Here is an 18,201-nt window from a genome sequence, read left to right on the forward strand (position 1 = left end):
TATCTGGTACAGTTTCACACAATTTCAGCCCTTATACTAGTTTATTTTGAGACAGGTAAGGTTGTGGGCAAGATACTGAAGAGAAAGGGTGACTATTATTTCAGGTCTGGAACTGGTTGAATTATTTACATGAATTTATCTGTTTTGTATTTGTGGATTTTATGTTAATGGCAAGTACCTTTAACCAGTTACCCATGAATGACAAGAATCAACTAAAAAGGAAGGAAAAGGCTTCAAAAAGTGCTGTAAGTTCCATTCTTAATGGAAGGAATGCAGCAATTTATAAATTTTTGGAGTGGTTTTAAGTCCATGTGGAAAGGAGAGAGTGAGAGACTGATGAGGAGAGTGTATGTGAGTGAGGTGGAGGAGGGGAGGGGGAGGCCAAGGATGAGATGAAGGGATGAAGAGAGGTATATGAGGGAGGGGGATGTAAGCTGGGAGTAGGGCAGTGAAATTGCAAGGGACAGGGTGACATGGAGGCAATTTGCTTGTGGCCACTTCATATGGGATTAAGGTGTGTGGCAATAGATAGATAGATGGACTTAATTATGATGCCCCAGTTTTTAGGCCCCAAACCAGTGAAGTGCATGGCCATAATGGGGGTCCAATTAAAAAGAAACCTCAGGAATTTGATAGCAGAGTATCTTGGAAAGCTTATCGTGTGCAGTTTGAGTTGCTTGCAGATCAGAATGGTTGGGATGATTGGCAGAAGGCAATGCAGCTTGCTACAAGCCACAAGGGTGCTGAAATGGAGATTCTTGGCTAAACGTCAGTGGTAATATTTCTTGCTTAGTTTATTTTCCTATGTTTTTATGAATAAAATAATGAATAATACTCAACAGAATGGACTTGCCAAGAAACTGTACAATACTGCAAGCTTGTGGGTAGCTAAGAGTTGGTTCATTAGGTGGAAAACTGTACCAGTACGACACATTTTCCATCAAAGAAGGGTACAGGAAGCCCTCCACATTCGCGGGGATTAGGAGACACAGACCCCGGTGAATGTGAAATTTCCACGAATGTTTGGTGCACCCTCCTGTAAATGCCTCTACAGCCGCAAATCATCCCCTGTGAGCAAGTGTGCAAATACTGTACCTAATAAACCAGATCTGGGACCTGAAAGCAGCATAAAATATCACAAATTGCTGATGACTTGCCCACATGTGAGGTGGGCAAGTCATCAGCTACATATATACCCTAACTTCTTGCAATCATACCCATGAAATTCAGTCTTGGTTCCACAGAGGGGCAATTCGCGAATCTTCGAAGCCCACGAAAGTTGATTCCATGAATATGGAGGGCCTACTGTATGCCTTATTTTTCAATGGATTTATTTGTCTTGCTTTTCATGAAAAATTCCATGAGCTTGGGTCCCCGGGACATGATAAAATAAATCATGCAACTTCCTTTGTTACTGTCATCAGTGTCTTAAAATGTTCACCTTTTTCAAGTCTATTGCATATGTCCAACTTCTGTTTCAAGGTATGCACACTGTGCTTAAGATTAGTTTGCACTGTAGGCATCAAAGAGTGTAGAAATCATCACTTATCATGGCATGATGACAACACCAAGAATGTTTGTCTACTGACTGGCAGTGGCAAGCAAGCAGACTGATGATTTGCAGAGGTATGGAGGGTGACTGAATAACAGGAAAGGAAAGAGGGGGGAGGAGGGCTGGGAAAGGGATTAGCTAGGAAACGACCTTGACTGGAAATGCCTTCACTTAACATTGCCTGACTTCATTCAATCTCACGTGATGTGTGACCATACAATGCAGGGGCGGCCATTCACAGTGAAGCACACTAATATATTTATTTATATACTGTACTTGCCAGCCTGTGAATTTTCCTGGTTATCTCATAATCCCAGTTATCTGGACACTGGATATCCAGGATTGTACTGTATTAAGCCGATATGTAGTGTACAGCATTAATTAGGAATCTTAGATCCTATGTGTGGAATTATTGGCTTGCACAGTAACGTGACTGGTGCATTAAAAAACTAGTGGCTTTTAGCACTACTGCTAAAACCTTGCCACTACCCTCTGATTTGTATTTATGATGAACTTACATGACTTGGCCAAGTTTTCACTGAACAATACCTTGCATTTCATAATGTCTCAACAAAATGTTGCCACCTAAAGGTTTATATAAAAAATAAAATCTTAAATTGAAGTACAAATGTATGCCTATCATATTAAATACAGTTTGCATCATTTATTGTACAAAAGGATATTAATGTGTGATACAGAAAAAAGTTGTTTCAAGTCTCCGGTCCCACTTAGAATTCAACAGCTGTAGCATGTATACCTTCCTTCAGTTTATGGAAGGAATGGTAAAATATACTGCACAGCAAGTCTCTACTGAAGATCAGGTATGACCCTGTTTGAGTTTCTTAATGAGAAAAATGGGAGAAATGGAATTCCCCCGAGCTAAGCCCTGTATTGGAATATATAGCCCCGCTAGGGTTACAGGAGCGAGCTACCACTCCCGACACGGCAGCCCGGGCGAGGCTCGAACTCGCAATCCCCCGATTACGAGTCCGGCGCGCTACCACCGTGCTACCGCGCTCCCCTTCTTAATGAGAAAGTGAGGGGGATTTCATGACCCCCAACTTCCCAGGTGCAAAAATACATCAAAACAGTGATTTGCCCCAATCATATTTTTTGTCTTACAGATTGAAAGTACATCAAAATGGGTTCAGAAATTTACTACACTGGCTCTTGAGAGTCCTGTAGCACTTGCAGCACAGGCCTCTCGAGAGGCCTGTAGCACTTTACAGGTTAACCCTTTCAGTCTGATGATATACCCATAGTTTTCTCTTGTTACAACCAGATGATTTCATTCTATTTAGAACACCCTCATACTGAAGGTGTTAATGAAGGCTGTATCATCATCCAGTTTAGTCTCTCCTGAGGTGAACAAAATTGTCGGGATAAAGAATAAAATGAGATGTCATTCGAGTGGAAGAAGATGCTTAATAAAGCTCATTAAGCAACTCACTTAGGCTAGCCCTAATTGTATAAATTCAGGTCCATCATAAGAATCAAACTAATATCAGACCTCAAAATATTAATCAATGGCCACAATAGTCTTCTATGAAATGAACCATAAGCACATCTGCCTGCACCAAGAGCTAGTGAAAAGTGAGCTATGTAATATCCTAACTTGGGGACAGTAGCCCATTAAGCATGGAAACAAATATCATATATCTGGTAAATATTAAATTTCAGACACCTAAATCAATAACAAGCTTGAATAAAACACTTCTCCTCCTCAGCAATATGATACAGATGTAGATATGAAAGTCAACTTCACTGAGCTCATTAGTCCATCCATCATCCAATCCTGTTGCCCCTGAGAAGTGCAGAAGCCCAGGGCTAGGCAAGTTGGTCCTGACATTTAAGATAAGAGTGACCAGCCTCTAATACCTGAGTGGCATTGTGTGAGCAATAAACTCCAACCATCCCTTGGATATGCACCTACACAGGCTTAATCCGACTGGAGTGCCCTAATTACCCACTAAACAACCAGGTGCCATAATATGGTTATATGATTACCACCCAGCATTGTAAATGGTTTCCTGATGTACAGTGTAGAGTTACCTATACAGTACACTGAAGGAAGAGGAAAGAATGATGGAAAGAAAGACAGAAGATGGAGTGTAATGTCACTCATAAGCAGAAAGAAGAGGAAAGAATGAAGGAAAGAGAGGCAGATGAGGAAGGAAGGATGAGAGGAAAGGGCAGACACCCAAAGCAGCACTACAATTCAGTACAGTGTATAACAAAATAACTATGAAACCAACTGCCAGATGGAAAATCAATTTATGGATGAGCAAAATAGCCAGTCAAAATTATTCATTCTTGTGTGTGATTTTTAATTACCATCATCATCATCATCTAATCCTGTGTTGCCCTATGAGGCGCGTAGGAGCCCGGGGCTGGGCAAGTTGGTCCTGACATTTAAGATGAGCATGACCTGCCTCACTCATATCTGAGTGGCATTACATGAGCAATAAACCCCAACCATCCCTTGGATATAAACACATACAATATTATACTTACTTAAGTGGTTTATGGTCTTGCCACATCTAATAGGTTTCCTCTAAGTTTACCCAGACACAGAATAGTCACCACAATTACACTGCTTTTTTGGACCCAGGACCGAGTTAGGCTTGCCAGAGTTAGGTAGCACACAACACTCTGAAAGTCCCCCATTGGATTCAGAACTGGTGCATGTAAGGCACAGCAGTCTCAAACCCAGGTCTCTACCACTAGTCCAAGTACTATGACTATATGACAATGAATACCAGCTAAAACTTCAGCTGCTGTTGTTTAAATCCAAGTTTCCTGCAAAAATGTTGAACTTCCAACCAACACATGGTTGCTATAAGTAGTATCTTCTTTGTGTATTTCCTTTTCTGTTTTTGTATTATCAAAAGCAGTGTATGGAGTGCTATGATCATCAGTTACTTCTGTAATAAATGCTATGATCATCAGTTATTTCTGTAATAAAAACTGAGTGGGGTTAATCAAAACCACCTTGGCTTGCGTGTTGTCTGAAGTAGATGGGGTGTTCCGTGGATGTTTACTTCTTGTTACCCAGCTCCTTTGACTTCAGTGCTGAGGCCTCTACAGCAGATATGAGAGCATTTCTGTGGATGAGGTATGTGGGAACTTTAATTATCATTACTCTATTTCTCTCAATAGAAACAGAGTGAGTCGAGTTCAAAAATAGGAAAAAGATAACATAAAAACAAAATTATCAACACAGAACCTGGTAATTATTCACTATCATTTTGGCTTTCAAAACAATAACACCTAAGGCTAATCATAGCTGATTATCAAAAGATCAAGGCCCTTGCTGATGTCAGTTTAACGTTGTAATTTTTCTCATCAGAGTGAAATGTGTTACCTGAAGCCATGGAAAGGTCTAAAAAATAATAGTACCTACCAGGGCACTATACTGTAATCCTAGGGCTTGCAAATGGAGAGTTTTATTCTAAAACCTGGGGGGGGGGGGGACTTACATCTACAGTATAAGTTAAATATAATCATATGATGCTAAGTGTATGTCAGTTCTTTAGCTTCCTTAACTTCCATACCTTGCTTACTCACCCATTCATTAACTATACCCTGCCATCTTCTTGGCCAATGATCTTGATCAGTTTCTTATCCAAAGAATGCAAAACTAAAATAAAATGATCCCAAGCTGCCTCTGGAAGACACCAAAAACTAAGGCTGGCTATGGTACAGCTGGCATTTTTTATGAACTGGGAGTGAAACCAAAGTGCCAAAACCAGCTTATAACTACCCAACAGTTGCTGGAAATCAATGCATTCCACATACATTTCCTTGCAATATTTCCACAAATATCACTCTTGAATTTTCAAATGAACCATTTCAAAGTCTTGCATGCAAAAATTTAGTATGGCAGTTTTGAAGGCTTGTATGGATCAACCTCACAGCTGCTTTCATACATCATTTCAATTACTCTCTCTCTCATAATCATCTTGGAGAAGTCCCAACACTGTCAGTTGGGCCAATAGGTCTCCAAACTTCTTCCAACCAGTTCTGACTCTTGCAACTTAGTCAGATTCTTCACCACCCCCTGCAATGATGAGGTCCTCCAGTATCAAAATTCATCTACACGTTTAACCCCCACTGCGGTCATTGCTTCATATGAGGTGTCTGTTCTGGTTGCTGAGCTCGTTTATTTTCATCTCTCTTATTTTTCAACATTTACTTAGAAAATCCATTGTATTTTCAAAGCGTTTTCCCTTGAACAGCCCAAATGTAAATACGATTTATTGATCGCTGATGCGATCAAGATAGCGTTTTCAACAACACCTCTTTATATTGTTTTAGCTACAGTTCTGGTTGCTGAGCTCCTTTATTTTCTTCTCTCTTACTTTCCAACATTTATTTAGAAATTTCGTTGTAGTTTCAAAGTGTTCTTCCTCGAACAGCCCGAATGTAAATACATGATTTATGAATGTCACAGTTTTCATCAGTGCATGAAATATTTACTCTCTAAGGCTTTCATAATTATTAATATTCATTTAAAGTTATTATGTATTCCATGATAGGTCAGATGCCACTTCAATGGTCAAACGCAAAATATGCTTTGTTGAGTCGCCTAGATGACCACACTGTTTTGTACCTCATCTGATGGGTGAGAATCCGTACCCCAACTGACACTGTTCACTCCACCTGACTAAAAACACATTAATCTAAGTCTAAAAACAGTTTATAAATCAACCTAAACACAAAATTTAAGTAAAAAAAAAAAAAAAAAAAAAAAAAAAAAAAAAAGGGCTAAGCCTACGACAGGCAGGGCAGGGAGGTATTTTTATGCCCATCACTATTCCGGTGTATTGCATCCAGGGGTATTGTAAATCAAGGTTTGCCTGTATGTTCCAACAGTTAAAACTAAGGTTTTTAACTCTTCACAACATGTGAGTGGAGGCACTTTGAGTCTTCCAGTTTGTTTCATTTGTTAACAGGAAAACATTTTATTTTATCTTCATTATCATCATCATCTAATCCTATGTTGCCCCATGAGGAGCGTAAATCCCCGGGGCTAGGAAAATTGGTCCTGACATTTAAGATGAGAGTGACCAGCTGCACTCATACCTAAGTGGCATTATGTGAGCAATAAACCCTAACCACCCCTTGGATATAAACCTACACAGGCTCAATCCGGCTCCTTAAATACCCACTAAACCACCAGGCGCCATAAATTGGTTACATGGTTACCACCCTGCATGGTAAATGGTTTCCTGGTGTACAGGAAACAATTTAGCTTGTCACTCCGAGAACAGTCACTCGCAGACAGAAGAGGAAAGAAAGAAGGAAAGAAAGACAGATGAGGAAGGAATAAAGAAAGACAGAAGAGGAAGGAAGAAAACAAAGACAGAAGAGGAAGGAAGGAGGGAAAGAAAGCCAGAAGGGGAAGGAAGGAAAGAAAGAAGGAAGAGCAGAAAGGACAGTCAATGACGAGCAGCACTACACTGAGTGAGTGGATGGTGAGTGCCCCCACCTACCACATAATTGAATTTTGTACAGATTTTTAGTAATATTTATTAAACATTTTTATGAAAAGTCTGAAAAAAAAAAAAAGTAAAATTTTCCCACATCTTCCATCCAACAGATGTACCCTTCAGCAAGAATCCCACAGCCTTGTGGTTAATAAATCAAAGAAACTAAAGACAGACAGAGATGACAGTAAAGGACAGTCAGCCGAGAGCAGCACTACATCAAGTTAGTGGATGGTGAGAGCCCCCACCTACCACATACTTGAATTCTATACTGATTTTTAATAATATTTATTAAACATTTTTATGAAAAAAAAAAAAAAAAAAAAAAAAAAAAAAAAAAATCTTCCATCCAACAGATGTACCCTTCAGCAAGAATCCCACAGCCTTGTGACTAATAAATCAGAGAAAGAAAAGACAGACAGAGATGACAGTGTATGAAAGTGTTACAGATGATGGTGGCATGCAAATGTCATGAAATGCACATCAGAAGTACTAACCTGAAGCCAAACTGCTCAAGCTTGTGCACAGCACAAATAGTGGTACCCCCTGGAGAGCACACCTCATCCTTCAGTTGTGCTGGGTGTTTGCCAGACTCCATCACCATACTTGCAGCTCCCTTCACCTGCACACACAACCAACTCACTTAAAGTTCTTTATTTATGATGCACTCATTAAAATACAGTATACAGTAAATCCTTTTTAAAAAACATGTCAAGGATGTGTTTCAGAATATTACCTTTTTCCATACAACTGATACTGTAAACTGGGGGAATAAGCAAATCAGCTCTGTAGGTGGCAACAGAGGTTTCATGCATTATTTTATGAAATTTCTATCTATGAATGGCCAAACACAATAATCACTTAAGAGGTGGCCATTTGTTCTGAGTTAGTTGTATTAAGGGGAGGAGCACTAAAATGAATAAAATAAAATGTTGAAATATTATAAAGACTTGGCAAAAATATCATAGTATCCAATGGGCCATCTTTGTAACTAATGGTGGTGCATAATATGCTTAGTTGCAAATGAGTTATGGGGTAAGAGTAGTAAGCCTGATGATACAAGAAGGGTAGTTTTATTGTACTGTATATCATTTACCAGTATATCTGAAAACAATCATGGAGAATCTGCTTTCAAGTTTTTTCTTGTAGTTTTGACAATCAAAGATCACACAAATGTGGATTCCACAATCTGGGTGAGTATACCAGGCGAAGTGATGTATCTACACTGAGTGACAAACCAAATGGTTTCCTGTACACCAGGAAACCATTTACTATGCTGGGTGGTAACCATATAACCAAATTATGGTGCTGGTGGTTTAGCGGGTAATTAAGGCATTCCAATTGGATTGAGCCCGTGTAGGTTTATATCCAAGGGGTGGTTGGGGTTTATTGCCCATGTAATGCCATTCAGAGATGAGTGGGGCTGGTCACTCTCATCTTAAATGTCATGACCAACTTGTCTAGCCCTGGTCTCCTATGCTCCTCATGAGGCAACATAGGATTGGATGATGGATGGATAACAGGCAATGGGTGTGAGACTTATCATCTCCATATTTTTGTCTAAGCACATGACCATTAGTTTCCCACTTAATGAATGTCAAAAATGACAGTTCAACAATTCCCATTTTTCTGTATGAACAGTAGTATTGCATACACAGAAAATGAACTGTACATAAAGCCCTGTATTATATTGTTATATGGAAGGTGTCTAATTTTTTTTCTGGATTAATGGCAAAAATTTCATTCACAAAGCAGTGTCTGGAACCTTGTTCCAACACAGTCCAGCAAGATAGTGTGTCTCTTTTGACTGAGCTGTATGCCCACAGTAATAAAAAGGGATTATAAATACTCTTACTTCTCAATTTCACACTGTCCACTGTTCATTTATATATACATACCTGATCTCTAAGATAGGCTATGAATACACCAAAATTAACCCTTTCACATCGGGTGGCACATCGACATGCCACTAAGGAAATATCTGTAGCCATCAGGTGGCACATAAGTGTTTTGGACTTTTTTATATTTGTGCACCAGTACTGGGGTCCCAACAGTGGTTCAGTATCAGGAGATGGCAAGACTGAGGATTTACCATCGCGGGAGGACTATTTTATTGTTTATTATTTTCGTCACTTACGAGAAGTATGCTGAGGCATGTGGTACGAGATATTTTGCTGCCACACCAACTTACTTGAATCTGATGGAAGCGATGTCTGATGACTCAGATTATGTTGTCAGATGAAAATGAGTGAGAATGAAAGTGCTCTCTCTCTCTCTCTCTATATATATATCCATCCATCATCCAACCCTATGTAGCCCCATGAGGAGTGTAGGAACCTGGGGCTAGGCAAGCTGGTCCTGACATTTAAGATGAAAACGACCTGCCTCACTCATCCCTGAGTGGCATTACGTGAGCAATAAACCCCAACCACCCCTTGGATATAAACCACCACAGGCTCAATCCGACAGGAGCATCTTAATTACCCACTGTACCACCAGGTGCCGTAATTTGGTTATATGGTTACCACCCAGCACAGTAAATGGTTTCCTGGTGTACAGGAAACCATTTGGCTTGTAACTCAGTGCAGAGTGACCCATAGGCAGAAGAGGAAAGAAAGACAGAAGAGGAAGCGTAAAGTCACCCAAAGACCAAAGGAGGAGGAAAGGGTAATGAAAGAACAACAGATAAGGAAGGATGGAAGAGAGGAAAGGACAGACACTCAAAGCAGCACTACAGCGAGTGAGTGGATGGTGAGCACCCCCACCTAATAGAAATATATATATATACAGTATATATATATATACACAGTAAACCCTCTATAATTCAGATTAATTGGGGGGAACCCTATGTCGAATTATCCAAAAATTCGAATTACTGGAGCTCATGCTTGCTCCTATCCCCAAATCACACCCATGCTCACTAGAACATGGCTTTCACACAAGAAAATTGAACACTACAGTGTATTACTACTTTATACTCAAAGAGTGCACAATACATTAAATAAAATAGTGTCAAACCTTGATAATGAAGTCTTGCAACACAGTAGTAGAGTACAGTACACTTAACTGTACCGAAGGTACTGTACAGTTCTTAAAAATTACATTTATTACTAAACTTATCACTACAAAAACTGTTCATGTCCACTTATCACTGGAACTCCTTTCGGACTTGTCTCGCTTAATTCGAATTTCTATCCGTATTAAAATTATTTGTCTGGTGGTCAAAAAAGATCCGAATTAACCGATTTCCAAATTATTCTGGTTCAAATTAGAGAGGATTTACTGTATATATATATATGTACAGTATGTATGTATATATGAGGCGCTGAGTTCATTACTGGGCTAAGTGCCAAAACTACAAAATGCCAGAAAATGCATTTAAAGTTTGGCAATTTTAAAACTTTCATATCTCTGTAATCACTTGTGTTATTTTTTTTTTTTTTTATTATTATTTTTTTTTAATGTAGCTTATGGTATTTCCTTTATTGCAATAACCTCTAGTTTGTGCTATTTGTCATTAATCCTGATGATATCGTGTGAAGAAGTAAAATTCTGCCCCCCACTGCTGGACCGATCGGCTAAGAAAATATTTTTATCCTACATATAACTACAGAAATACATCATAAGAGGTCAATAACATATTAGCATAATGTTTCAGGAGTGTCATACTGTGGAATAAAATCAAAGATCTAGGACATAAGTATTATTATTTTCACAATAATAGCAGTTTAAAGGTCGGAAACTTTGTGTGTCTTTTTCTCGGAGTTTTTAATCATCAATAAACACAAACCACATCACAAACATCAAGAAAAACATAAATTATTATATTGCTGATAATAATAAAAAAGTATGACAGCATTCAATATATGAAGACATTATTATAAAACCCCTATAACCCGGAAAAAAAAAAAAAAAAAAAAAAAGAGGGGGGGGGGATCCTGGAAAAAAAATGCTACGAGTACCAGTAACTTCATAAACACAATGGCAATAATAATAATAGTAAAAATGGTTAAAAAATATAATAATAATGAGAAAGCACCAATATTGTCCCTTCTCCTCACCCCTTCACAGCCGCTGGTGGGAGTAGTGTCAGGTGTCAGCTTATTGGCTAGCTGCAGTGCAACCTGACTATCTGATTTGCCAGCTTCAAGGGCGGTAAGGAAAGGGGCTGGGATATAACCCAGTAATGCTCTCACATTCGCTTCAACACCACAGAGAGTTGACATAAGGAACACAGACAGGCTGAACTCATAGGAAAAGCGACCATACAGCTGGCAGAATGCTGGACCCAGTCGCCCGCCTTGAGCACTAGTGCGAAACCGGACTTTTTTTTTTTTGCTGTGTGGCGTGATGGTGTAACGCACATATCTGCTTGACCAGGATTTTGACCCCTTTGTAGGTTGTTTCTTAGCACTTTTTTACTTCCAACATATAGAGGGATGGTTTAGCTACTTGTTGGTGCATGTAGGTGCTTTGCGGCCATTTTGGCGCTTAGCCCGGTAATGAACTCAGCGCTTCATATATATATATATATATATATACTGTACATACAGTACATACATACACTCAATCCTTGAGTAACACGTGCCAGATACTACTCTCTGAGTAAAAGTTGTTGAAATCTGAGATCATTTCTCTTGCCAACTATACATGGGTCATGATATATCCTTGCAGCAGGGAGGTTAAGTGACGCATTACAAAAATGAAAAAAATACTGCAATCTCATAAGTGCCAGATAATGACTGGTGGCTACTGATTACTGCAACTTTTTCATAATTCCTTGGGCCTTTTACATGTCTGTACAGTATAGTCCACAAATGTTGAATGCTGGGTTCATTACATCCCTAGAGTCAATTTTAACTCATTCACAGCTAAATAAAATTGGTCATCATATGTTGGAATAAAATATAAACTCCTTTATTTGTGGTAAAACTGTTAATTATGATTGTTTTTTAAGTTTCTGATGCATAAGAAGGTTGTCTATTGTTGGCAAAAATGAAACGCAAGGCAGGTAACATGCAACAAAATAATGAAAAGTGAGGTGGACCAAGAGAGAGAGGAGCTGTAGGGAGAGAGACTGAAAGTCAAGAAGCTGAAGATCAAAGAAATGTCAGATGAATACAGGGTCAAGGTAGGGAAGAGGTCAGAATCAGTGAATTGGAATGTAATGGATCTGGACAGCTTGTGGAATGTATATAAGGACTGCTTAGTTGGGAATGGTAAAGCAGTGTGTGGTGTAGCATGAGTAACAACTAAGAAGACAGGTACAGCATGGTGGGATGAAGAGGTTATGACAGCAGTGGTGGAAAAGAGGAAGAAGTGGCTAGAGTGGATCCAGGATGGGTTCAGTTGAAATAAGAAATGAATATACAGTATTGAGATCATGAAGCACGTACAGAGACTAATGAAGAGGAAAAAGGAGAAGGTAAATGATGATCAGGAAGAAAAATACCAGTAATGTAAATTACTCTGAAAATAAGAAGTTACTTTGGGAAGAGGTGTGGAAACGTGGGGGTGACAGTGGAAGGAAATGTGAATGTGAAGGATGTAAGTGGCAGATTATTAACCCATGGGGATGAAGTAAGGACTATATGGAGAGAATATTTTGAAAGTCTGACAAAAGAGAATGGGGACAGCAAAGTGACTGTAACATGACTGGTTTGGGGGATGCACAGAGAAGGAATGCAGTGCCAGGAAACGTGGCACTCAGAGGTGAAGAACGCTTTGAAGTGGCAGAAAAATGGGAAAGCAGCTAGGGTTGATGAGGTGTATGCAGAGATAATTAAGTGTAGTGGAGGGTGCGAAGTGAGGTGCTTGTTGGAGATATGTAAGAAAGCATGGATGAGTGAAACTGTGCCAGTAGAGAGGAAAATGGACGTGATTGTACCCCTGTACAAAAATAATGGTGACCGAAGTGAGTTCAAGAAATATCGTGGCATAAGTCTACTGAGTGTTTTAGGGAAGGTATATGGCTGAATTATTATTACAGAGAAAGTAAGAGAAATATCAGAAGTCCTACAGAGAGACAAACGGGGTGGCTTTAAGAGCAGCAGAGGATGTGTGGATCAAATATTTCCAGTAACACAGAAAGTGAAGGTGAGTGAGAAGGACTATAAAGTGTTTATGGCATTTTTCTGGAAAAAGCATACGACAAAGTAGATAGAAAAGGATTGTGGAAGGTTTTGCGCATGTACGGTGTAGATGGTGAGCTGCTAGGTGCCATCAAGAGTTTTTATGATAGAGGTGAGGCATGCATATGGGCAAATGGGCATCTAAGTGACTGGTTCACAATCAATGTGGCCGTGCGACAAGGTTGTGTGATGTCCCCACGGTTGTTCAATATATATATATATGGCTGGGGTAATAAGAGAAATTAAGACACAAGTAATAGAGAGAGGGATGGCATTGGTAATGAATGGTGATGGATGGAATATCTCAAATTTGTTGTTGCAAATATCAGACAAGAGCTTGGCAGACTGGTGCAGAGTTTTGTAGATGTCTGTGACCATTGTGCCTTGAAAGTAAATGTAGGAAAAAGTAAAGTGATGGTTACTGAGAGAGAAGGTGACTCCCTGTGTGATGTTACAGTGAATGAAAAGTGACTGGAATTGGTGAAAGAGTTCAAATACCTGGGTATAGTGATAGAAAAGAGGGGAAAAAGTGCAAATGAAGTGGAAAGTAGAGTGACACAAGGAAGGAAAGTAGCTGGTGCTAAGAAGGCTTTGATAAAAAACAGAGGCTTGAGTGTTGCAGCTGTGTGAAGCTTACATGAAGGAGTGTTAGTGCCAACTTTAACATACAGATATGAAACTATGGTGTGGCATGAAAATGTAAAGTCAGGAGTAAGGGCAGAGGTGATGGGACCGCTGAGGAATGTATGTAGAGTACAGAGAGTGGATAGGATACAGAATAATGTGATTTGTGAAAGATGCAGAGTGAGGAAGTCTGTGGACACCAGAATCGAAGGGAATGTACTGAGATGGTTTGGTCATGTGGAGAGAATGGATGACAACAGAGTGGTGAAAATGGTATATCTGGGCGAATCTGAAGGAGGGAGGCGAGGCAGGCCAAGAAGAAGGTAGAGGGATATGGTGGATGAGTGTGTGAAAAAGAAATATGGAAGTTGGTGAGGCTAAGGGACTGACAAACAATAGACTGAGCTGGAGGATGAATTTTGTGCAAAGTGCATAACCGGGGATTTGGCACCCTTTTTAACGTGACAGCGTTCAGACTGGCTCTATCAGATACAGTAAAATCTCAAATTTTGACAGTTTAGAATTCGATGAATCAAATTTTGATGCATTTTGGGAGTGGTTTGCCTACCCTACTTTTCGATGCAAAGTCATGTATTTTGATGCTCTCAGGGCCAGACTCCAACCAAAAGAAGCAAGGATAATATTGTGATGAAGGGAGATTTGCCAGTTAGGTAGTCTCTACTCCAACCAAAACAAGCAAAGATAATATTGTTATGAAGGGAGATTTGCTAGTTAGGTAGTCTCGTACCTTCTCGGAGTTTCGTGTAAAGTAGTTCCCGCATCGGTATGAGTCAGAGTTGCCAGCTAGCCTGCTGTTTGTGAGCGTAGTTATTTCGTAAGTTATGCATTAATTTAATGTGCTTTTTCTCAATAATGTTTTATTTAAACGACTGCTTGTTAAATTATGTAGTTTAAGTTCGTATGGTAAATGATTTAGAGTGATATGTAATGTGAGACAACTCTTCATGTTTTGATGTGTCTGAGTTGGCAACTGTTGCCCGTTGAGCGTATACTCGTTAAAAGTAAATGTTTCTAGAGTAATGCAAGCTTATATAACATGGAGTAGAGATTATTACAAGTTTAGTTGGGTTTCAGGTCAGTTTGAGTGAAGTGCAGTCGGTTCTGGTTTGAGTGTAATGCAGTGTAGTGTCAGTGATGCTCACCAACATTAATAAAAGTCCTGCACTTGTCTGGTTAGGTTAACATGACAGTATTGTTGTGATGGTTAAGGGTGGGACAATGAAACCACTGCAGCTACCCTAGTGGCATACAGGCAATGTGGCAAATTGGCAATACGATAATTTTGGCTTTGATTCATGATCCACGTGAGCCTTTTACCCCATAACTATTGTCAATACGATCTGTACATTGCAATTCCGAATCCTAAGAGCTGTTGAGCTCTAAAGTGACAAAAACTGAATGATAAGTAAGGGTGAAGAGTAACATAAAAATTTGAACAGTTAATGACTGACTGGCCACAGGACTGAAAAAGTACTCCAGCTGTCCTCAGTCTAATATGTGCATTATAGTTCTGAAAGATGGTTAATAGAGCATTTTGAACTCTAAAGTTGTAAAAATTGAGGGTAACCTGTGACAAATAACAATATTTGAACAGCTGATCCACAGCGTGGGAACTGGGACCACATAGAAGCAAAAATACAATACCGAGTTAGAGTGATCTGATTAACCTCAGTGTGATCCATGCATGACAATTCTGAACGATACTTAACACGACCAAGCCGTGACTCACTAAGTACCAGAAAAGAGAAGTAAAGATGGAGGTAATGCTGGAAAGAGTCCCAAGCTTTTCACAAACCCACCCAACCTCTTCCCCACCAAATGCATGACATACTACTTAGTACCTGTGCTGTAGTACATACATTACATATGTGTTTTCGTTTTTGTTTTTAAAGGCTCCAACATGCTTGGATGTGTCAGCCTTGGTCACCTAATGGCGGCTCTCCACGCTACACGATCCATTGCAGCCTCCCTGTTCAGTCCCTTAACCCTGAGGTCACACTTAATGACCTTGTCCCATGTCTTTCTTGGTCTACCCCTCACAACCCCACCCCCAATATCAACACTTCTCACCTTCCTCACCCAATTATCATCCCCCATCCTCTCCACATGTCCAAACCATCTCAATCTACCTCTCCTCATCACAACACCAATACACTCGAGTCCCATCCTACCTCTCAACTCTTCCATTGTAAACCCAGCCCCTCCAGGCCTTGGACACAGGGACGCACTGCACATCCACCTAATCATTGTCATTTCTGTATGTCTGAGCCGGCGAATATCTTCCTCCTTCACTGCCCAGGTCTCACTACCATACAGCAATACACTCCTAACACATGCTGCATACAAAGACCCCTTAGCACGTAGGGAGAGTCCTCTCAATGTCAGGAGAGGCAAGAGCTCCCTGAACTTCTTCCAACCACTTCTCACCCTAGCCACAGAGCTAGCTCCAGTCCCACCTCCAGCACACAACATGTTTCCCAAATAACAAAACTCTTCCACACACTCCAGAAATTCACCAGCAAGTTCAATCCTTTCACTTCTGATAAACTCCACCTGCTCACCCTGACACGCACATAAAATCAGCATTATCTCGCAGTGTACCTCTGATACCACTACATCTCTTATGCACCCATTTATCACACACACCGCACAAGATGGAATTACTTCCCACACCCTTGTGGCAAACTGCACATGGCCACTCTCCCTCGTCTTTAACAGTACCGCCAGCAACCCTAGATATCATCACTTTTGTTTTATCTGCATTTACCCTTAAACCTTTGTGCCCCATACCATCTCTCCACTTCCTAAACCTTTCCTCCGTCTCCCTTTTGTTCTCTGCAATCAACACCAAATCATCAGCATACAACAACTCCCACGGGAGTCCGTTTCTATAGTCACGTGAAAGGGCTTCAAGTACCATGATAAACAACATGGGACTCAAGACTGACCCCTGATGCACACCAACATTCACAGAAAACTCGTCACTCAAATCTCCATTCACTCTTACCTGGGTATGAGCACCCACATACATAGCCATAACCACCTTAACCAGCCACTCCTCCAACCCAAGCTTTTTCATTGCCCACTTCACCACCTCTCTAGGGACTCTGTCAAAGGCCTTTTCCAAATCAACAAAAACAAAATAAGGATCTCTTCTCCTACCAACATATTTTTCCTGAAGCTGTCGAACAATGAATATAGCATCAGTGGTCCCCCTACCTGGCATAAACCCAAACTGCATCTCATCAATATTCACTCTTTCTCTAATCATACCTTCTAAAACTCTCTCCATTACCTTCATTATCTGATCTAAAAGCTTTAAACCTCTACAACTTCCTCTTTCCAGGGCATCACCCTTCCCTTTATACACATTTACAATTACACTCTTCAGCCAATCATCTGGGACAACACACTCATAAATAATCCTATTTATCAGGTCAGTGACTAAACTCACCCCTATAACGCCTGAGGCCTTCAATATTTCGGCAGCCAACCCAGATAGACCTGCTGCCTTCCCCACCCTCATTCGCCCTATTGCCTCACTCACAGTAGCAGTATCAATCAAAAGCCAAGGGCCAGACACTGGATCTGCTGGCTCCAAACCTTCCCTGTCCCAGTCAAACTCCTCATTCAACAACCGGTTATAATGCTCTTTCCATGCATCTTTAATATCCTCACTGTTCACCACTACCCTTCCTTCATCATTCTTCACACACTGCTCACCTATAATATCCCGATTATCCCTCTTCACTTGACCTGCCACCCTAAATAACCATGTATAATACTCTGTACTTAATGCCCCAAGGTATCAGAGCTTAGTTGTTGGTTGTTTATGAGGGGGAAGGGTCAAAAGCTGTTTAAGAGTAGTGAGGTACAGACAAGAGCCAGTTAATTTTTCCCACAGGTTACTTGTTAATATTTCATGAACTTGCAGTTCATGTGTGAGGGTTTAGAATCAAACATGGACATTGCAACCCGTCTGTATAGCAAAATCCCTAAAAATAAGCAAAAATACAGGTTAACCCCTCCAGTTACAAGACTGAAGGGGCTAACCTATTTCAGTACAGTACAGTATTTGTATTAGTAGGCTAGTATGAAACAGAATGTGGACTAACGTGGAAAAAAATGTCCGTGCTGAATGATGAACTGGAATGGGAGGAGTTTCATCAGAATCTTGACCTCTTTCCCAAACCTAATGGTGGGATGCAGTAGAGTCCAAAAAAAAAAAGCAGGATAAAGCATGACTGATGAAAAATTATCAACAGCATGTCCAATGAAATGGATCACACACTCATTCACTTATCATGCAAGGTCCTGGAGTCCTGGCTCTACCTCACTGGCTTAATCATCTTATTCATTTACTTATTTATTTTCACATTTTTTT

At 40.2% G+C, this 18,201-nt stretch overlaps 1 protein-coding gene across 2 annotated transcripts in view; it reads right to left on the reverse strand.

Moving 5' to 3' along the window:
- Window positions 1–3,658: 3,658 nt before the first annotated feature.
- The window catches only part of LOC145402104 (pyrroline-5-carboxylate reductase 3-like), a 100,293-nt gene continuing 85,750 nt past the window's right edge, over window positions 3,659–18,201 (reverse strand). Inside the window, exons 8-10 of one of the 2 annotated variants that reach the window (XR_013897707.1) lie at window positions 17,933–18,009; window positions 7,539–7,663; window positions 4,644–4,656 (exon numbers count right to left, since the gene is read on the reverse strand). Coding sequence is in view for 1 of the 2 variants with exons in the window: in XM_080274222.1 (XP_080130348.1) it covers window positions 4,590–4,656; window positions 7,539–7,663 (192 nt within the window). In the remaining variant the exon portion in view is untranslated. Of the gene's footprint in view, window positions 4,657–7,538; window positions 7,664–17,932; window positions 18,010–18,201 lie in introns of both variants that reach the window. The other variant, XM_080274222.1, reaches the window with a different exon arrangement.

This window comes from Coenobita brevimanus, chromosome 57 (assembly GCF_032717465.1).
Source record: "Coenobita brevimanus isolate Jiangsu-jjx chromosome 57, ASM3271746v2, whole genome shotgun sequence".
Lineage (NCBI taxonomy): Eukaryota > Metazoa > Arthropoda > Malacostraca > Decapoda > Coenobitidae > Coenobita > Coenobita brevimanus.